The following is a 15,666-nucleotide window of genomic DNA, read 5'->3' as shown; positions in this document are numbered from 1 at the left end:
CGTCCAGTGGGGCTATGTTGTGGTCGACCTAGTGCAGAGCTCAGGTCAGGACGTGCTGGCCAGACTGGGGTGACCACTGGATCTAGATTATCCAGCCAATCGCCCAGTCCGGCAGTTAATTGTAGGTTTTGCAGGAAAACACCAGGAGAAAAAAAAAAAAAAAAAAAAGATATAAAATTGCCAGGACCAGAGATCCCAGCAAGGAACTAGGTCCTTACTCCTGACTAGGCTGAAAAAAACTGAGTACCTATAGCAGAGAGGGGGGGGGGGGTATACCTCCTGGGGCTGTACATAGATGTAGTCAAGTTCTTATTCTGCCTAGTGTCCTACTCCTATAGGGCGCAGTATAACCCAATGGTTAAGAAGATCAGGAGCTGTGTCCAACAATGAACGAAAGAGTAGAAAAAAATGTAATTAAAAAAAAAGTGTGTGTGTGTGTGTAATGAGATCTCTAATGAGAACATGATGAGATTCCAGCTGTCATTTTCTAGTGTAGGTTAGGAAATTAAAGGTAACATCCACTTGTTTTAAAACATCATGTGCAATTCCAAATTTTAAGATGGACTTCCTATTTTTAAATAGACATTATTTAGCTAATTTTGAAAACATTTTCTATGTAAAACATGACACCACTACTCTGCGAGCAAAAGAGATTAAAATATTTACTTTGTCACTTATTTCAACACATGGGAAAAAGAAGAAATAAAGGAGTATCCTATGGAGCAAAAATCTGTTAATGCAATTATTTTGAAAACCTATTGTGCTTGGATATAAATCTTTGATGCCTTGAAATGGGACGGATGAATCTTTTAAGTTGAACTGCAAGAAAAACAGCATTGGCAGCTGTGTAGCACCCAACCGTAAAAAATGCTGAGTTGAAATTGTTTAAAATAACTTAAACCTACACAAGACATTTTGTCTGCTACAAAAAAAAAGGGTATACGAGATTAGCACACAGGGATTTTCATAAAACACTTAAAGTGGAATTAATTTTTTTTTTTTTAATTTAGCTATAGTATGTACCTGCGCAGCATTTATGATACAAAAGAACATAAATAAAATAAAAGATAATCTACTTATACCCTTGTGCCCAACCTGCAGCCCTTCGGCAGTTTTTGTGTTTCCCTGTTAAGAGACTAATTTGTGTTTCCCTAGTGCCCTGGTCTAGCAGTAATTTCTAGCAGTCTCATGTAATATGTCTTTAGTTTATGACCATCTCCTGAAGCATGTCCCCAGTCTCCAACAAATGCTATAGTATGTTCACCATCTGACAGTCTCCTACAGCATGAGTGCAGTCCCCTGAACATCTCTGACCATATTCTGATTTATGTCTGAATAAAGTCTGACTATATCCTGTTATGTGTCTGCTGTCTCTGACACTGAATTTTGTGCAGTTCTTTTTTTGTTGACCACTATTGACTTATACCCATCAACTGGGAGATGCCAACATTTGTGGACAGGGCATTACTGAAACTGCTGGAAGGAGCCTAGATCGAAAGTCTGCTCTAATATATTGAATGAGCAATTTAGCAAGAGAGCCAGCTAGGTCCCTTCTCAGCGCTAAAACAAAATGCAACCATGAAGAAATAAGTGTCCCAAAAATATAAAACAAAGTTATTTATAGTGAAGCATTATGGCTGTACTGCGGCAATAGCCACCCTTCTCCCATAGTAGGAATAACTGCACAAAATTATGAAAGTCTAGCAGCTGATGCTCACCTTCTACATGACACTCTATTAGGGCTTGTTCCCATGTGCATTGTATAAAGAATGAAGCAATGCTTATTTACGTTCCTATAAGCCACAAGGCTTTGGTCAATTCAGACTCTTTGTTTACTGGCCTTTATCTGCCAGTAAGGGAGACAATCAAAATGTGTTCTTGATCGGCTGCCTTGGTGGGCAGAGGAGGGATCAAGGGCCATACTAGACCCTATATCTCTCAATAAAGAGTACCTGTCACTGCCAATGCTGTGATTATTGTGATAGCAATAAAGTTTAAAAAAAAAAAAAAGTAAATCAAATGAATAAAAATAAATTTATAGCAACCCCATCCCCCTATGCTCATGTGAAAATGCAAACACAAGCGTAGGTCCCAAAAGCACATGTAAACTGTGATTGCATGTGAATATTAGCGTGCACATTTAACTCTAACTGGTAACCTGTATAGGCTTTGAAAGCGTTGCTCATGGGTTTTTCTTTTAGGTACCATAGTTTGTCATCATTTCATGGGTGTGAGGAATTCTAAATCTTGACATGTTTGGCATCTACTTACTCCACACAACACAATCTTTTAAATTTGACCAAAAATGGGTATTATATTGTGTACACTAAAATACATTAAAGTGTATTTTTCCCTAAAAACTTGGATTTGATAAATGGCAGCACAAATGACGTGCAACATAAAAATGTGCAACTACCACCATTATATACTCCAAGGCCTCTGCTTTCAGAAAAAAAAATGTAATGTTTGAGGGTAAATTTTCTAGCAAAAAAAAAAAAAAAAAATTATATAGATTTTATTTTTATTTTTTTATTTGTTTTACATATATGCAGAAAGTTTCAAAATTGGTCAGCAAGTGGTTAAGAAGTGACAGCTGGACAATCACTGCTGTATAGAAAAAGCAAGAATCAAAGACAGGGCTTCAGCTAAGACTCAAACCATGGCAAGAAGCAGAATCTGAAAACAAATTACCTCTTCAGGACAAAGCTCGTGAGTGCAGCTCATAAAATGGGTACAAATGAGAGGAAATGAAATTGAGTATCTTGACTGCGATGGCAGTTCCAAACACTGCTGAAACATCTTCTCAAATGCCCGACTGTAAAAGCTAAAAGTAAAGACATTTCACCCTTTAAGATAAACATACATTAGCTAAATTTCACAAGCACAATGCATTCTTTCATAAAAATACTGACACTATAGCACAAAGGTGGAAGAAAAACACATACCCTAAATAAAATGGAAAAACGGAGAGTAAGGAGGTATGCATGTCCTTAAATCATACACCAAAAGTAATATTTAAATTTCAAGCACCTATAATAACACAATATAGTATGCACAACAGCAAAAATATCAGAAAATATAGCGCCCAGTTTGAGGAACAGAGGAAATCTCCCCAATTGGCAACACATGGAAAAAACCTGGCAGAGGCTCTTACCCTTTCCCACTCTACATTAAAACAAGTGTGGTCCTATGTGTATCCCCCAACAGGGGCCATTTGCCTTATGTCCTGTCCCACTGTCATGAAGTAATAAATAAAGCAGTAAAAAAAAAAAATCTAACAAGCTAAAAAAAAAAAAAACACAAAAAAAAACATTATAATTTTAAAGCAATTAAAAAGGGAAACTCCACTTTTGTGTTAAAAAAAAAGAGGCAAAAACCAAAAAAAAAAAAAAGGCGTAGCCTAAACAATTGCTATACAAGCCATATTGCAATTTAAAGTTCTAAAAAATAAAACGTTAATTTTAATCTACCATCACAGCAATCTGTAAAGCAATATGGCAACCTGCAGACATTCTGTACATAGGTGTACGGAATGTCCACAGAAAATTGTGTGATTGACTCTCTGATTTTCTCAGTCTGCAAATGAAACTTTAGACACCACCTGTAATATAAATTTTAATTTTGGTTAAATATTCTACAAGAGTTAAGTACTTCTAAAGGGATACAGACCCTGCAGCCTCTCTAATCAGAACACAGAGTGCATCAGCTGACTACAATGAACCAGTCCCACCCATTCAGGCTCGGTATCCAAAGAGACAAAAGTGAAAAAAACAGCTTTTTGTTCAGCGGATAAAAAGTAAAAATATCTGCAAAAAAGTTTAATAAAAGCCCTGCGATGTACAGTGATACCCAGAGGGGACTGTTTTCTCTCCTAAACAAAAGTGGAGTTACTATTTAAATCAGGCATGTCCAACCTGCGGCCCGGAACTGCAGGCAATGCGGCCCACTGCCCCCTGACAATTTATTTTTTTTTTGCTGGGGAGGAAGGAAGTCGAGTCGGGGGCATGGCCACGGCGGCCTCAAACTAACTAGGCAGAGGCTGCCTCGGAGCAGATCATCCACTAGTTGTGTTAAATTAGTGCTTGGGGGGGGGGGGGGGGGTGCGGCAGCTCGGGTAGGGCGCAGCGGCGTTTTATTACCTAAATACCATAACTATAGTATATATTTTATATGCGGCCCGAGAAAATTTCTCTACACTCAATGTGGCCCAGAGAAGCCAAATGGTTGAACACCCATGATTTAAATCAAATTTACAGTAACATTTACACTTGACTGGCCATGATCTCTAGCAGCCCAGCTAGGAGTCATTTAATCTGACGGATTCCTGATAAGATATGCTTCCTCAGAATGCTAGATTTTGTATTTTGCAATATCTCCTAAAGTTTTTTTTATTCGCACAAAAGCGTTGCTTGCATTACACACTGTACTAATATGAATCTTATCAAATCTCTTTGGCTAAAGTTGAGCTTTAAGGAGTAACTCTTCTTTTGTTAAGAGAAAAAACATTCCTTTCTGGGTGATCAACATACATTGCAGGGATATTAAACTGCTGCAGATTCCTACCTTTTGTTATTCTGAAGAAATAGTGGTTTGGTCTGTGTTCATGTAAAAAGTAAATCTGTATAGGATTGGTTTTGTAATTATCAATCAGCTGCTGAACTTGCATAGCTCTAATGAGCAAATTGGCATGGTCTGCATCCCTTTAGACGCGATTTACTTTTGAGAGCAGCTCATGTAAAATAGCATTTTTGCTGCAGGAAATTACATTGGGGAGGTAAGACAATCTGTACATCATCTGTGTACAGAACACCTCCAGGTAACCATATTGCATTGCATTTTACAGAAAATGACAGAGCTGCAGATTGAAAAAGAAAGGTGATTTTTAAGAACATTCAATTACAATATGACTTCCAGTTGTGCTCATAAGTTTACATACCCTGGCAGAATTTATGATTTCTTGGCCATTATTCTGAGAATACGAACACAAACACTTTTCTTTCTTTCACTCATGGTTAGTGTTTGGCTGAAGCCGTTTATGATCACAATCTTGCTATGGGGTCACCCGAGCTGATGCTCTTTGTCCAGTCAGAAGCGGAGCAGCAGCTTGTCTGACTGAACTGACTGTACTGATAGACAGCAGCTGGAGCCAAATGGCGCCCACTCTCGCAGCCAATGAGGGAGAGCTCCGGACAGCTGAGGCTCTTGTGCAACATCGCTGGATCGAGATGGGGCTCAGGCAAGTATTAGGAGGAAGACACTTCTGCCTTTATAACCACTTTAACTTCAAATACCTCCTTCTGAAAATGCTGGATGTCATGCTGATCCAGAGATATCAGTACTTTATCAGTCACTTACATGGATTGCAGATCAAGTGTCCTGGCTTCATATTTGTTCTGAATCTAAAATCTTTTTAGTGCAATTATGGCCATGCTATGGACATGTAACATATGCATATATTCTTTATAAGCTGTAAATGAGCTTTAAAACAAATCCTTGTTAACTTCTGTAACTCCAGACACCATGTATCAATTCTTCAACAAAGCCCACAGCAGATGCACTAAAAAAGGTCAAGTTGTTCTAGAGAGCTCAGTACCACTCAGAGAGTTCCTATTCTGTATTTAGATTAGAAGGCCGAAAGGGAGCGGAGTCACTGCTGGAACAGGGTAGCAGAGTGAGCGGATCTTGCCCAGTGCAGGAGGAAGAATTTCTCCACAGTTTTTTTAGGATCATTTAAAGCTTTATATATTAATGTTCAAAGACTTTTATTTTAGTTTTTGAGTCCTTTCCTGTACCATTAGTATTGAAAGTGAAGGTAAAAGAAAATCCCCAAGTTTTTGGTTGTCCTCAGAAAAGTTATAGTGGGAAATGTTCCAATGAGGACACTAGTTCTAGTGACATGGGGGTCTCCAAGGAATTCCCTCAAATTTGCAGGATTTTCTCTCACTTCTTGTTTGGCTATGGGGCAGGAAGAGAAGGGAAAACCTCACAATGGGACGCAAACGGTGAAATAAATCTGACAGGAGTTGTAACCCTTCCTTGCTCTATCCAAAATGGAAAAAAAAAAAATAATTTGCCTAAAGTTCTACTTTAAACAAAGGCAACCAAGGAATTTCAGGTGGTTATCAATAGCAGCACACATATTTCTCTTCAGTACATAAGAATCAATAATTCCAATATTACAATTATTTTAAAACCTCTTAGCTAGAATGTTTTTACTCCACCAATAAAAACAGAAACACGACAATTGAATCTCACCAAAATATAGAAAGATCAGAAGTTTCCACCAACATTTCCACCAAGGAATCCACCATTTTTGTGTGGAATATTATAGTGTTCATCATCTTTCCAAGTTCTCTGTGGTCTGCAAGGCTTAATGAAGCTTTGGAAACACTGGTGTATGCCTAGAAAAGTAAAGTTATTGGTTGAATTTACAATGGACATTTTAAGCCCTGAAATGTACATTTGTTTGTGTTAGCATGGTGTATGAATTAACATGGGTCCATTTAATGATAAATCCAAAGAGGCATCTCATAATGGGTTAAAATGAAAGTGCTATTTGACAGCAGTAGACTAAGTAAAAACCTGGCTGAAAAACAGTTCTTATTTAGGACCAGTTCACACCAGGTTCATTGGGGCAGCATTGGGCAACCTTGCCCCACCCAGTCCCAATGCAAGACAAAAAAAAACACCTTTGTTTCCTAGGAGGCCAGTTCACACCACCACATTACACTGGTGTGTGCTGCACAAAAACAAAATCTGGCCCACTGTAGTTTTTCAATGCGGCCTATAAAACTTTAAGAGAAGTGCAGGATTTGAAAATAAAACAAACATTTATACTCCCCTAAGATGGATGCAGCATAGATCCGATGCTGCATATGTCCCCCACATGCTCTGAAAGTAGAACTGAGCGATCAAACAAACATTGATTGCTCCGTTCTCCCCGTCCTCGCTGAGCAGAAAGCCGTGGGTTTCAGTCACTGGCTCTCTGCTCTGCCCCTCCAATGCTCACTGGAGCACTTGACTGTGGAGGGGGCAGGAGGGGCTGGCTCCGGCTCTCAGAGGATCACTGAGAGGCTGAGCAAGGCGCCAGTCAAGGCATCTGGGTGGATACCATCATATGATTGGGATCTATTCCACCAACTCTGTGACATCAGCCGACAGCAGGCTGAAGCCTACTATCTGCTGAAAACTGATAACAGGAGTGCAGAATGCGCTCCTGTGATCCATAGGAGAGGCATGGCCAAAAAAGATTTGGCCAAACTTCTCCTTTAATAATCATTTTGTGACATTTCAGAACAATGTGATGCACTGGCACTGCTGTTTTCAAACGGCACACCAGTGGCTGTGTTCTAGCACTGATGTGATTGAGTCCTGAAATGGAAAATTCCATCTTTTGGAAAAGATTAAAATGCACCCAATTAGCAAAAAGCAAAAAATTGGATTTTTGTAAGATCTTACCGTAAAATCCTTTTCTCTTAGCTCATTGACAGACGTAGTCCTCTTTGATTCACATCAATTGGGTTATGTTACCTCCGCAGGAGTAGGACTAGGCAGAAAGAAAAAACGTTCTGGCTCCACCCTAGGGGCAGTCCCAGAGGGTATATCCTCCCTCTCTCTGCTACAGGGAATCAGTTCTGTTATAAAGCAGTAACAGAGAATTTAACCCAACCCAACTCAATGATAGAGGGGCGGGTACTACGTCTGTCAATGAGCTAAGAGAAAAGGATTTTACGGTAAGATCTTACAAAAATCCAATTTTCTCTGTCGCTCATTGACAGACGTAGTCCTCTTTGATTCACATCAATTGGGACATCCAGAAGCAGTGCCACAAATGAGGGGTGGGATTGACAGAAATCAAAATCCAATCTAGAAGGCCCAACCGGTGCCAACTAGAAGTTTTAAAGGCTCATTATAAACAAAGAATGAGACTCAAATAAAAATTCCAACGGAAAAAACCCTCGAGGTAGACCACTGGTCTCCTCAAATTGCGGCCTGCAAAACCTTGCGGCCAAACGAGGCATCAGACGATGCCATTACATCAACTTTATAATGTTTTGTAAAGGTATGCACCGACGACCAGGTAGCCGCCTTGCACACCTGGACCACTGACGCCTGATGGCGAAAGGCCCATGACGCACTCAGTGCCCGAGTGGAATGCGCCTTAACAGGGAACGGGGGCTCCTGACCCTTAATAGAATAAGCCTGTACCACCGTCTGTCTGATCCATTTGGAAATAGTCGCGGCAGATGCAGGCATCCCCTTTTTGGGTCCATCCGGGACCACAAAAAGTGAATCCGTCTTGCGAAACGAGTCTGTCATTTTCAAGTATACCCTGATCGCCCGGACCACATCCAAGGAGTGTAAAGCAAACTCCCGAGGATGACTGGGCTTAGGACACAGGGAAGGTAATACAATTTCTTGATTCAGATGAAATTCTGAAACCACTTTTGGTAGGAAGGATGGATTCGGACGAAGAACCACCTTATCTCTATGAACCACCAGATATGGGAAACGACAAGATAATGCAGCCAGTTCTGACACCCTGCGTGCAGAAGTGATAGCCACCAAGAAGGCCACCTTCTGGGACAACGTAGGTAAAGGAATCTCCCTAATATCTTCAAAGGGAACCGACAATACTAAAATTAAGATCCCAGGGTGGTAACGGCGCGCACTGGCGGAGCCAGATGTCGCACCCCCTGGATGAAATTCCGCACCAAGGAATGAGTAGCCAAAGGTTTCTGAAAGAAGATGGCTAATGCTGAGACCTGACCCTTGATAGTGCTCAAGGCCAGTTTCTGCTCAACCCCTTGTTGCAGAAAAGCTAATATTCGACTAACCGAATAAGAACGTGGGTGGAACCCCAGAGGTTCACACCATGCAATGTAGGACTTCCATGTGCGATGATAAATCTTTCTGGAAGTCACTTTCCTTGCTTTAACTAGAGTAGGAATAACTGAAGCTGACAATCCCTTGTCCTTCAGCACCTGGGTCTCAATAGCCAGGCCGTTAAAGCCAGCGATCGTAAAGCAGGATGGAAGATCGGTCCCTGAGACAGTAGGTCCTCCCTGAGAGGAAGTCGCCACGGGACGTCCGCCACCAGTCTGACCAAGTCGGCGTACCAAGCTTGGCGAGGCCAGTCCGGAGCTACCAGGATTACTGGAATTCCTTCCCCCTCTATCCTGCGAAGAAGTCTTGGCAGTAACCCGAGAGGAGGGAAGGCATACATTAGCTGGTATTGCCCCCACGGGGCGACCAGTGCGTCTGCGGTCTCTGCTAGAGGATCGCAGGAGCGAGCCACAAATCTCTGTACTTTTCTGTTGAATCGTGATGCCAACAGATCCACATCCGGGGTGCCCCAACGTAGGCACAACTGGTGGAAAACTTCTGAATGGAGGGACCATTCCCCCTGATCCAGAGTCTGACGGCTGAGATAATCTGCCTGCCAATTCTCCACCCCCGGAATGAACACCGCAGAGATAGCTGGAACAAACCGTTCCGCCCAGCGAAGAATGCAAGCCACTTCCTTGGCTGCCCGGACACTCTTGGTGCCCCCTTGGTGATTGACATAAGCCACAGCCGTGGCGTTGTCCGACTGGATCCGAACCGGGCTGCCCTGGAGCTGCTCGGTCCAGTGAATCAGACAAAGTCTGATCGCTCTCAGTTCCAATACATTTATCGGTAACCTGGATTCTTCCGGGGACCAAAGCCCCTGGACGGATAACTGACCGAGAATTCCTCCCCATCCGGATAGAGTGGCGTCCGTGGTCACTATCGTCCAATATATTGGCAGAAATGACTTTCCCTGGCTGAGCATCGGAGACCGAAGCCACCAGACCAGAGACTCTCTGGTCTGTTTGCTCAATCGGATCCGATTGTCCAGGGATTCCGGATTCCGATTCCATTTGAGAAGAATCTCTTCCTGAAGAATTCGGGTATGGGACTGGGCAAATGGGACTGCTTCGAAGGAAGCCACCATCAACCCCAGAACCCTCATGCAAGTCCGAAGAGAAGACCAGCTGTTGGATAGTAACAACTGGACTGCTGATTGAATCTTCCGGAGTTTCCCTACCGGAAGGAAAACTCTTGTCCTGAATGTGTCTAGAATTAGACCCAGATATTCGAGCCTCCGGGTGGGAACCAGAAATGACTTTTGCTGGTTCACCAGCCACCCAAATTCCTGTAAAGAAATCATAGTAATCTCTAGGTTTTGTAGCAGGGTCTGTGGAGACTCTGCATGAAGCAGGAGATCGTCTAGGTAACCTAGAATCGATATGCCTCTTTGGCGCAGTAGTGCCAACATTGGGGCCAACACCTTCGTGAAGACCCGAGGAGCCGTGGCGAGACCGAAAGGTAACGCCGCAAACTGATAGTGGTTCTCTTCTACGGAAAAACGTAGAAACCGCTGATGTCCTGCGTAAATGGGAATGTGAAGATAGGCGTCCTTGATGTCTATGGACGCTAGGACATCCCCTGAATGCAGGGAGGCCGCTACTGTGCGAATGGATTCCATTTTGAATTTTCTTATGTTGACAAAGGAAATGAGTGCCCTTAAGTCCAGAATTTGGACGCACTTTGCCCTCTTTCCTGGGTATTGTAAATAGGTTTGAATAAAACCCCTGAAAGCGTTCTGTCCAAGGAACGTGGACTACCACTCCTTGTTGTAGTAAATCCGTGACTGCTCTCCGCAGATCTTCTAAACGATCCTGGGATAGTCGGATATTGGAAGGGAAGAATCGCGCCGGTGGGAGAGATCGAAACTCGATCTTGTACCCTGACCTTATGACTTCGCAAACCCACTTGTCCGGGATTCTGGAGAGCCATGGATCCGGGAACCGGCGAAGACGTCCCCCCACCCCAGTTATGGGTGGGGGCGCACCTTCAGGCTTTAGTAGACTTATCTTCAGGTCTGGAAGGGGCGGGCTTTTGCTTGCCCGACCAACGTCCCCTGAAGCCTCCTGAAGGAGCTTTGGAGGACTTAATTTTTTCACCCGCGGGACAAAAAATTTTTTTATGAGCGGAGAAAGAAGGCCCCCGTCTTTGACGAGGTCCTTTACCCTTAGCACTTTGCGGTAAAAAGGTGCCCTTTCCTCCCGTGAGATCCTTAATGATCTCATCTAAGTTGGCTCCAAATAAACGCTCTCCTAGAAAGGGGAGATTAGCCAATGCTTTTTTGGAACCTTGGTCGGCTAACCAACCTTTTAGCCACAGTGTACCACCGAACACATTCTGTATTACACGGGGGACTTTTAGTGTCAGAAAGACTCTGACCATGTATGGAGGGGCCCGTATTCCAAAATGCCTCATAACGAGGAAAGGGAAACATTTACTCACCATACCGAACCGACAGGCACCCTCTCTTCACAATACCCTCTCCACCGGGGTGGGGGTTGTTGACCACTCCGGACGCCTTGACTCTCCGGTTCCTGGCGTCCAAGCGAGACCTTTTAACTCGCAAGGTCAGTCCCTCCTATGGGACTCTGTCACGGCCGACCCAGCGCGGAGCTCTGGTCTGCACGCGCTCGTAGGCTGAACCGGGGTGACCACTGGATCTCAACATCCAGCCCGTCGCCAGGCCCCGCATACTTACTTGAATGTGTCGCGGCCGACCAAGCGCAATGCAATGGTCTGCGCGCGCTCGTAGGCCGGCTGGGGTGACCACTGGATCTCAACATCCAGCCCGTCGCCCAGATCCGGCGTAATTTGCTTGAAGATCTCACAGGAAAAAAACTGGAGAAACTACCTAAAAAAAATATTTTTTCTAAAAAAAAATCTTGCCAGGACCAGAGATCCCAGCAAGGAACTTAGGTCCTTACTCCTGACTAGACAGAAAAAAACTGATTCCCTGTAGCAGAGAGGGAGGATATACCCTCTGGGACTGCCCCTAGGGTGGAGCCAGAACGTTTTTTCTTTCTGCCTAGTCCTACTCCTGCGGAGGCAACATAACCCAATTGATGTGAATCAAAGAGGACTACGTCTGTCAATGAGCGACAGAGAAATGTGCATTTTTTTATTTTTTAATCTAAGCCTGCAAAGCATTGTACCCTTGATAGTGATTTGAGGGTAGGGGGCTTTGTATACTGACAATGTTTCAACCTAAATATTGGTGTAACATGAAACACGCTCAGAAAGATGGGAGTTGATAAATTGGGCTCACTGTATTGCACAGTCATGTTGTGGTAAACACAAAACAATACACGGAGAATTTCATGAACATTAATAACTGTTAGGGTAGCAACACCAACGTCATTTGTGCAAGAGACCTATCAACCCAAATTACTTTTAATCAGAGATGAGCTTGGGCATCTGCCAAACTCCTCTATAGCCGAACTCGCACTCTTACTCCAGCGGGAAGCAGGGCAGGCCGGGTCAATACTGCGCTGCAGCTAAGGTTAAAAAAAAAAAAAAAAAGGGGTGTGGGGGTGGGTTGGGCTGCAGGGTGAGTTTGGAGTACACCTAAGCTAACCTCTACATTCAAACAGGACAATTAAAAGATCCAAATGTAGAAGAACATACAGGAGAACATGTTAATCCACATTACATAAATATGACAAAGACCAACTTCATAAATATACATATGTACAAAAATGTGGTATTCAATTAAGGCATCTCAAATCCATTAGCATTTAATTTGGTTTCAAACATGATCAAGTGCATAGCTTACTATCTCCCATTATGCCACCTTCCAGGTTGTCAGACCGTAATCGGTTTTAAAGTAGTGCACGAGTCCGCAGTGACTCAACCTTATCAAGGGGTACTCATTTTGGCACTTAGGGCCCTTTCACACTGATGGTTTTTGCAGCGTTCTTACCTTGCTACAAAAATGCAAGAAAAACGAAATAAAAATATTTCCCTTTAAATACTATAGGACTCTTCACACCACTGCGCTGTGGTGCGGTACATTTTGAAAAATCTGCATGCTGCATCCTTGGTGAACTATTTCAAAACCATACCTTCCCACTGAAATGAATGGAAAATGCATCAAAAAGGAAGGTTGCATTTTTTGTGCGTTTTTTTTGAGTTGGTGAATGCCAACCAGAAAACTCACCGGAAACGCATATGCCTTCTTAAATACAATTTTTTTCAACGGCCGTTAAGTTTTTTGGCTCCGCTCCGCTCCGATCCTTTTTTTTTTTTTTTTCATGGAGCGGATGACACACATGTATGTCGTTTGCGGATGATATACAGACATAATGTAAGTCTATGGGCATTGTGGATGTCAGCGGATGACACCGCTGACATCCGATTTTGCTTCCTTTTGGTTTTTTTACGGAGGAAAAGTAGGGATCTGTTCTGTTCCAAAAAACGGAACAGAACTGAAAGGAAGAAAATCGGACCATCCGCAATCCCATAGACATTCATTATGTCTGTAAATCATCCACAAAAAAAAAATAGGATGATTTGCGGACATACGGAGCGCCCGTGTGAAAGGGCCCTTAGGATTTAAAAATTAGGACTCTCGACTCAGTCATCGCCTTGTACAAGGAAACCTATTTGCACAGGGGCTACCCTCAAAATTTCAAGGTATGGATATCTGGTTGGAAGCTGATACCACTACTACAGGGCAGGATAGCCCATCTTAATTTTCCAACTCTTGCCCTGCCTTAGCCAGTTGAATAGTTTTGAAGTGGCAGTTGCATTGAATTGTCTGTCAAGATATTTCAGCTCCTTAAAGCTCTTGGCTAATGTTGATGTAGAGACGAACGACCAATGATAGTGCTGATGATCTGATCATCATCTCCATTGATAATACTTTCCATGTGCTTGAGCACTTTCACTTCCCTTTCTTAGCAGCAATCTTTAGAATGTTAAGCTTCAGTTAGCTGTTTTTTGGTATGTGTTTCTTTCGTTTTCATGAGCCGGAGTATGCCCAGAGACTCTGTTTTTGGACCTCGTATGCTTTCAAATAATAGGAAGAATTTGCAAAAAAAAAAAAAAAAAAAAAAAAAAAAGGGTAACACCTGTGTACCATGTCCACCAAGTAACACAAGAAAGAGTAGTATAGGGGTGCTGCTGTTTACAAGAGGGGTGAAGAGCCCAAGTTATTATCCTTTGTGGTTTAAACAGAAACAAAAGTGCACTTTTGAATGCTCTAGAATATCTTTCCACACAATACATCAACTCGGTCTACCAGATGCTTTTCCACACCACTGCCCTCCAGCAGCCGCAACCATACTGTACAAAACTTACTAAGAAACCTTGAGATTTGAATTCTGGGGGATTAAAGTGCCATTGTTCAAAGGATAAAGCTCAGATTTTTTTAAAGCAGCTTAAAGAGAAGTTTGGCAGACACTTCTGATGAAAATTCCTCGGCTTTAAGTTCCTCTGTATTTCATCTTGGGCAGCTATGAATCTGTTAAAATGATCTGTGTGGATTTCCATGACTCAATCTGAGTGGGATGTTAAGGTTTGTCAGCACATCTTTTGAAGCATGGTTTCACCATTATCTCAAAACAAAGACAAAACGCCCAGATAGCTTGACTTTAAAGTGGTTTATTTTTTTCCCTCCTTGAAAGAGGACCAAGAAAAGGCCAGCTTGTTTTTGTTGAAACCATTATGCATTTTGATGCACAGCCTCCTGGCTTCCAAGCCAAAAATAATACAAGCGGAAGCCATTCTGCAATCATCAAAGCGTTCTCAGGTCAGAAGAGACAAAGTGCTATTCAGCTACTGTTGCACAGATGTTAGTGCAATTCTTACATCCAGTTTCTAGCCAACACATCCCTGCCTCCAAATCTGGCAAGCAATTTAATGTCTCAGTTGTAGAACAATGTGCGACATTAGAGGGGGAAAAAAAAAAAAAAAGCGGTCTTTTCCAACTTCTCATTACACCATTTAATGCTGTAATTCACTTTCATTATCTGTAGAAAATGTTTTCAAGAACACAAAGTTCAAAAGAAAAAACAAAAAGATCAAACCTTACATTAGTATGTGTCAAGTGAATTTTTGGCAAGGCAAGCATTTTGCCTGAATAGGTTGTGCTAAGAGCTGATACCAGGAGTTAGGAATCTAGTTTCCCTTCATTAACACTAAAAAGTATCAGTTTCAGTATATAAAAGGAATATTTCTTCACAATACAGGTGGTTAAAAATGCTATATGAATTATTAGCTACTCATTTAGCGGAAAATACAACATTTTTGTTACATAGATTTCCCATTAAACCATACAAATGCATGAAAACATGAATGTTGGGTTCACGGATACCAGGTTAAAGATGGTATAGAACTGAATAGCTACTAATTTATCGGAAAACACAACATTTTCGTTACATACATTTCCCATATAAACCATGCTCAGACACAAAAACAAATGATGGGTTCACTGATACCAGCTCTGTTTGTTATGTATGATGCTTGCCCTTGCCTGCCCTACCTTTCCCCACCCAATGTCAGGAATATCTGAAACAAGAGTTCTTAAAAAACAGAAGCATATAGTTTCCCCATGAAAGTGGTACAAAGTTTCTCTCCAACCACATATCAGATCCATCATTATGAGCAGGCCAGATCATGTAGAGGCCTATAGGCTAACCACACGTTACACAATCCTACTGTACAATCTCTCTACAATTATGTCTCTTCTGCATTAACCACTTGCCCTCCGGAAGATTTACCCAGCATCCCCCCCCCCTCATGACCAGACTATCTTTTGCTATACGGCACTGCGTTACT

At 42.4% G+C, this 15,666-nt stretch overlaps 1 protein-coding gene across 4 annotated transcripts in view; it reads right to left on the bottom strand.

Annotated features, from left to right (window-relative positions):
- NCKAP1 (NCK associated protein 1) overlaps nucleotides 1-15,666 on the bottom strand; it is a 248,857-nt gene that overhangs the window by 91,618 nt on the left and 141,573 nt on the right. For all 4 annotated transcript variants that reach the window (XM_082260288.1, XM_082260289.1, XM_082260290.1 and 1 more), the window contains 2 exons: nucleotides 6,256-6,401; nucleotides 2,692-2,824 (listed from right to left, as the gene is read on the bottom strand). In XM_082260288.1, the coding sequence (XP_082116414.1) occupies nucleotides 2,692-2,824; nucleotides 6,256-6,401 (279 nt within the window). The remainder of the gene's footprint in view (nucleotides 1-2,691; nucleotides 2,825-6,255; nucleotides 6,402-15,666) is intronic.

The sequence above is a fragment of the Pelophylax lessonae genome (genome assembly GCF_965119305.1).
Source record: "Pelophylax lessonae genome assembly, chromosome: 6".
NCBI classification, from domain to species: domain Eukaryota; kingdom Metazoa; phylum Chordata; class Amphibia; order Anura; family Ranidae; genus Pelophylax; species Pelophylax lessonae.
The sequence above is the reverse complement of the archived record's forward strand: the minus strand, read 5'-3'. Positions and strand labels throughout refer to the sequence as shown.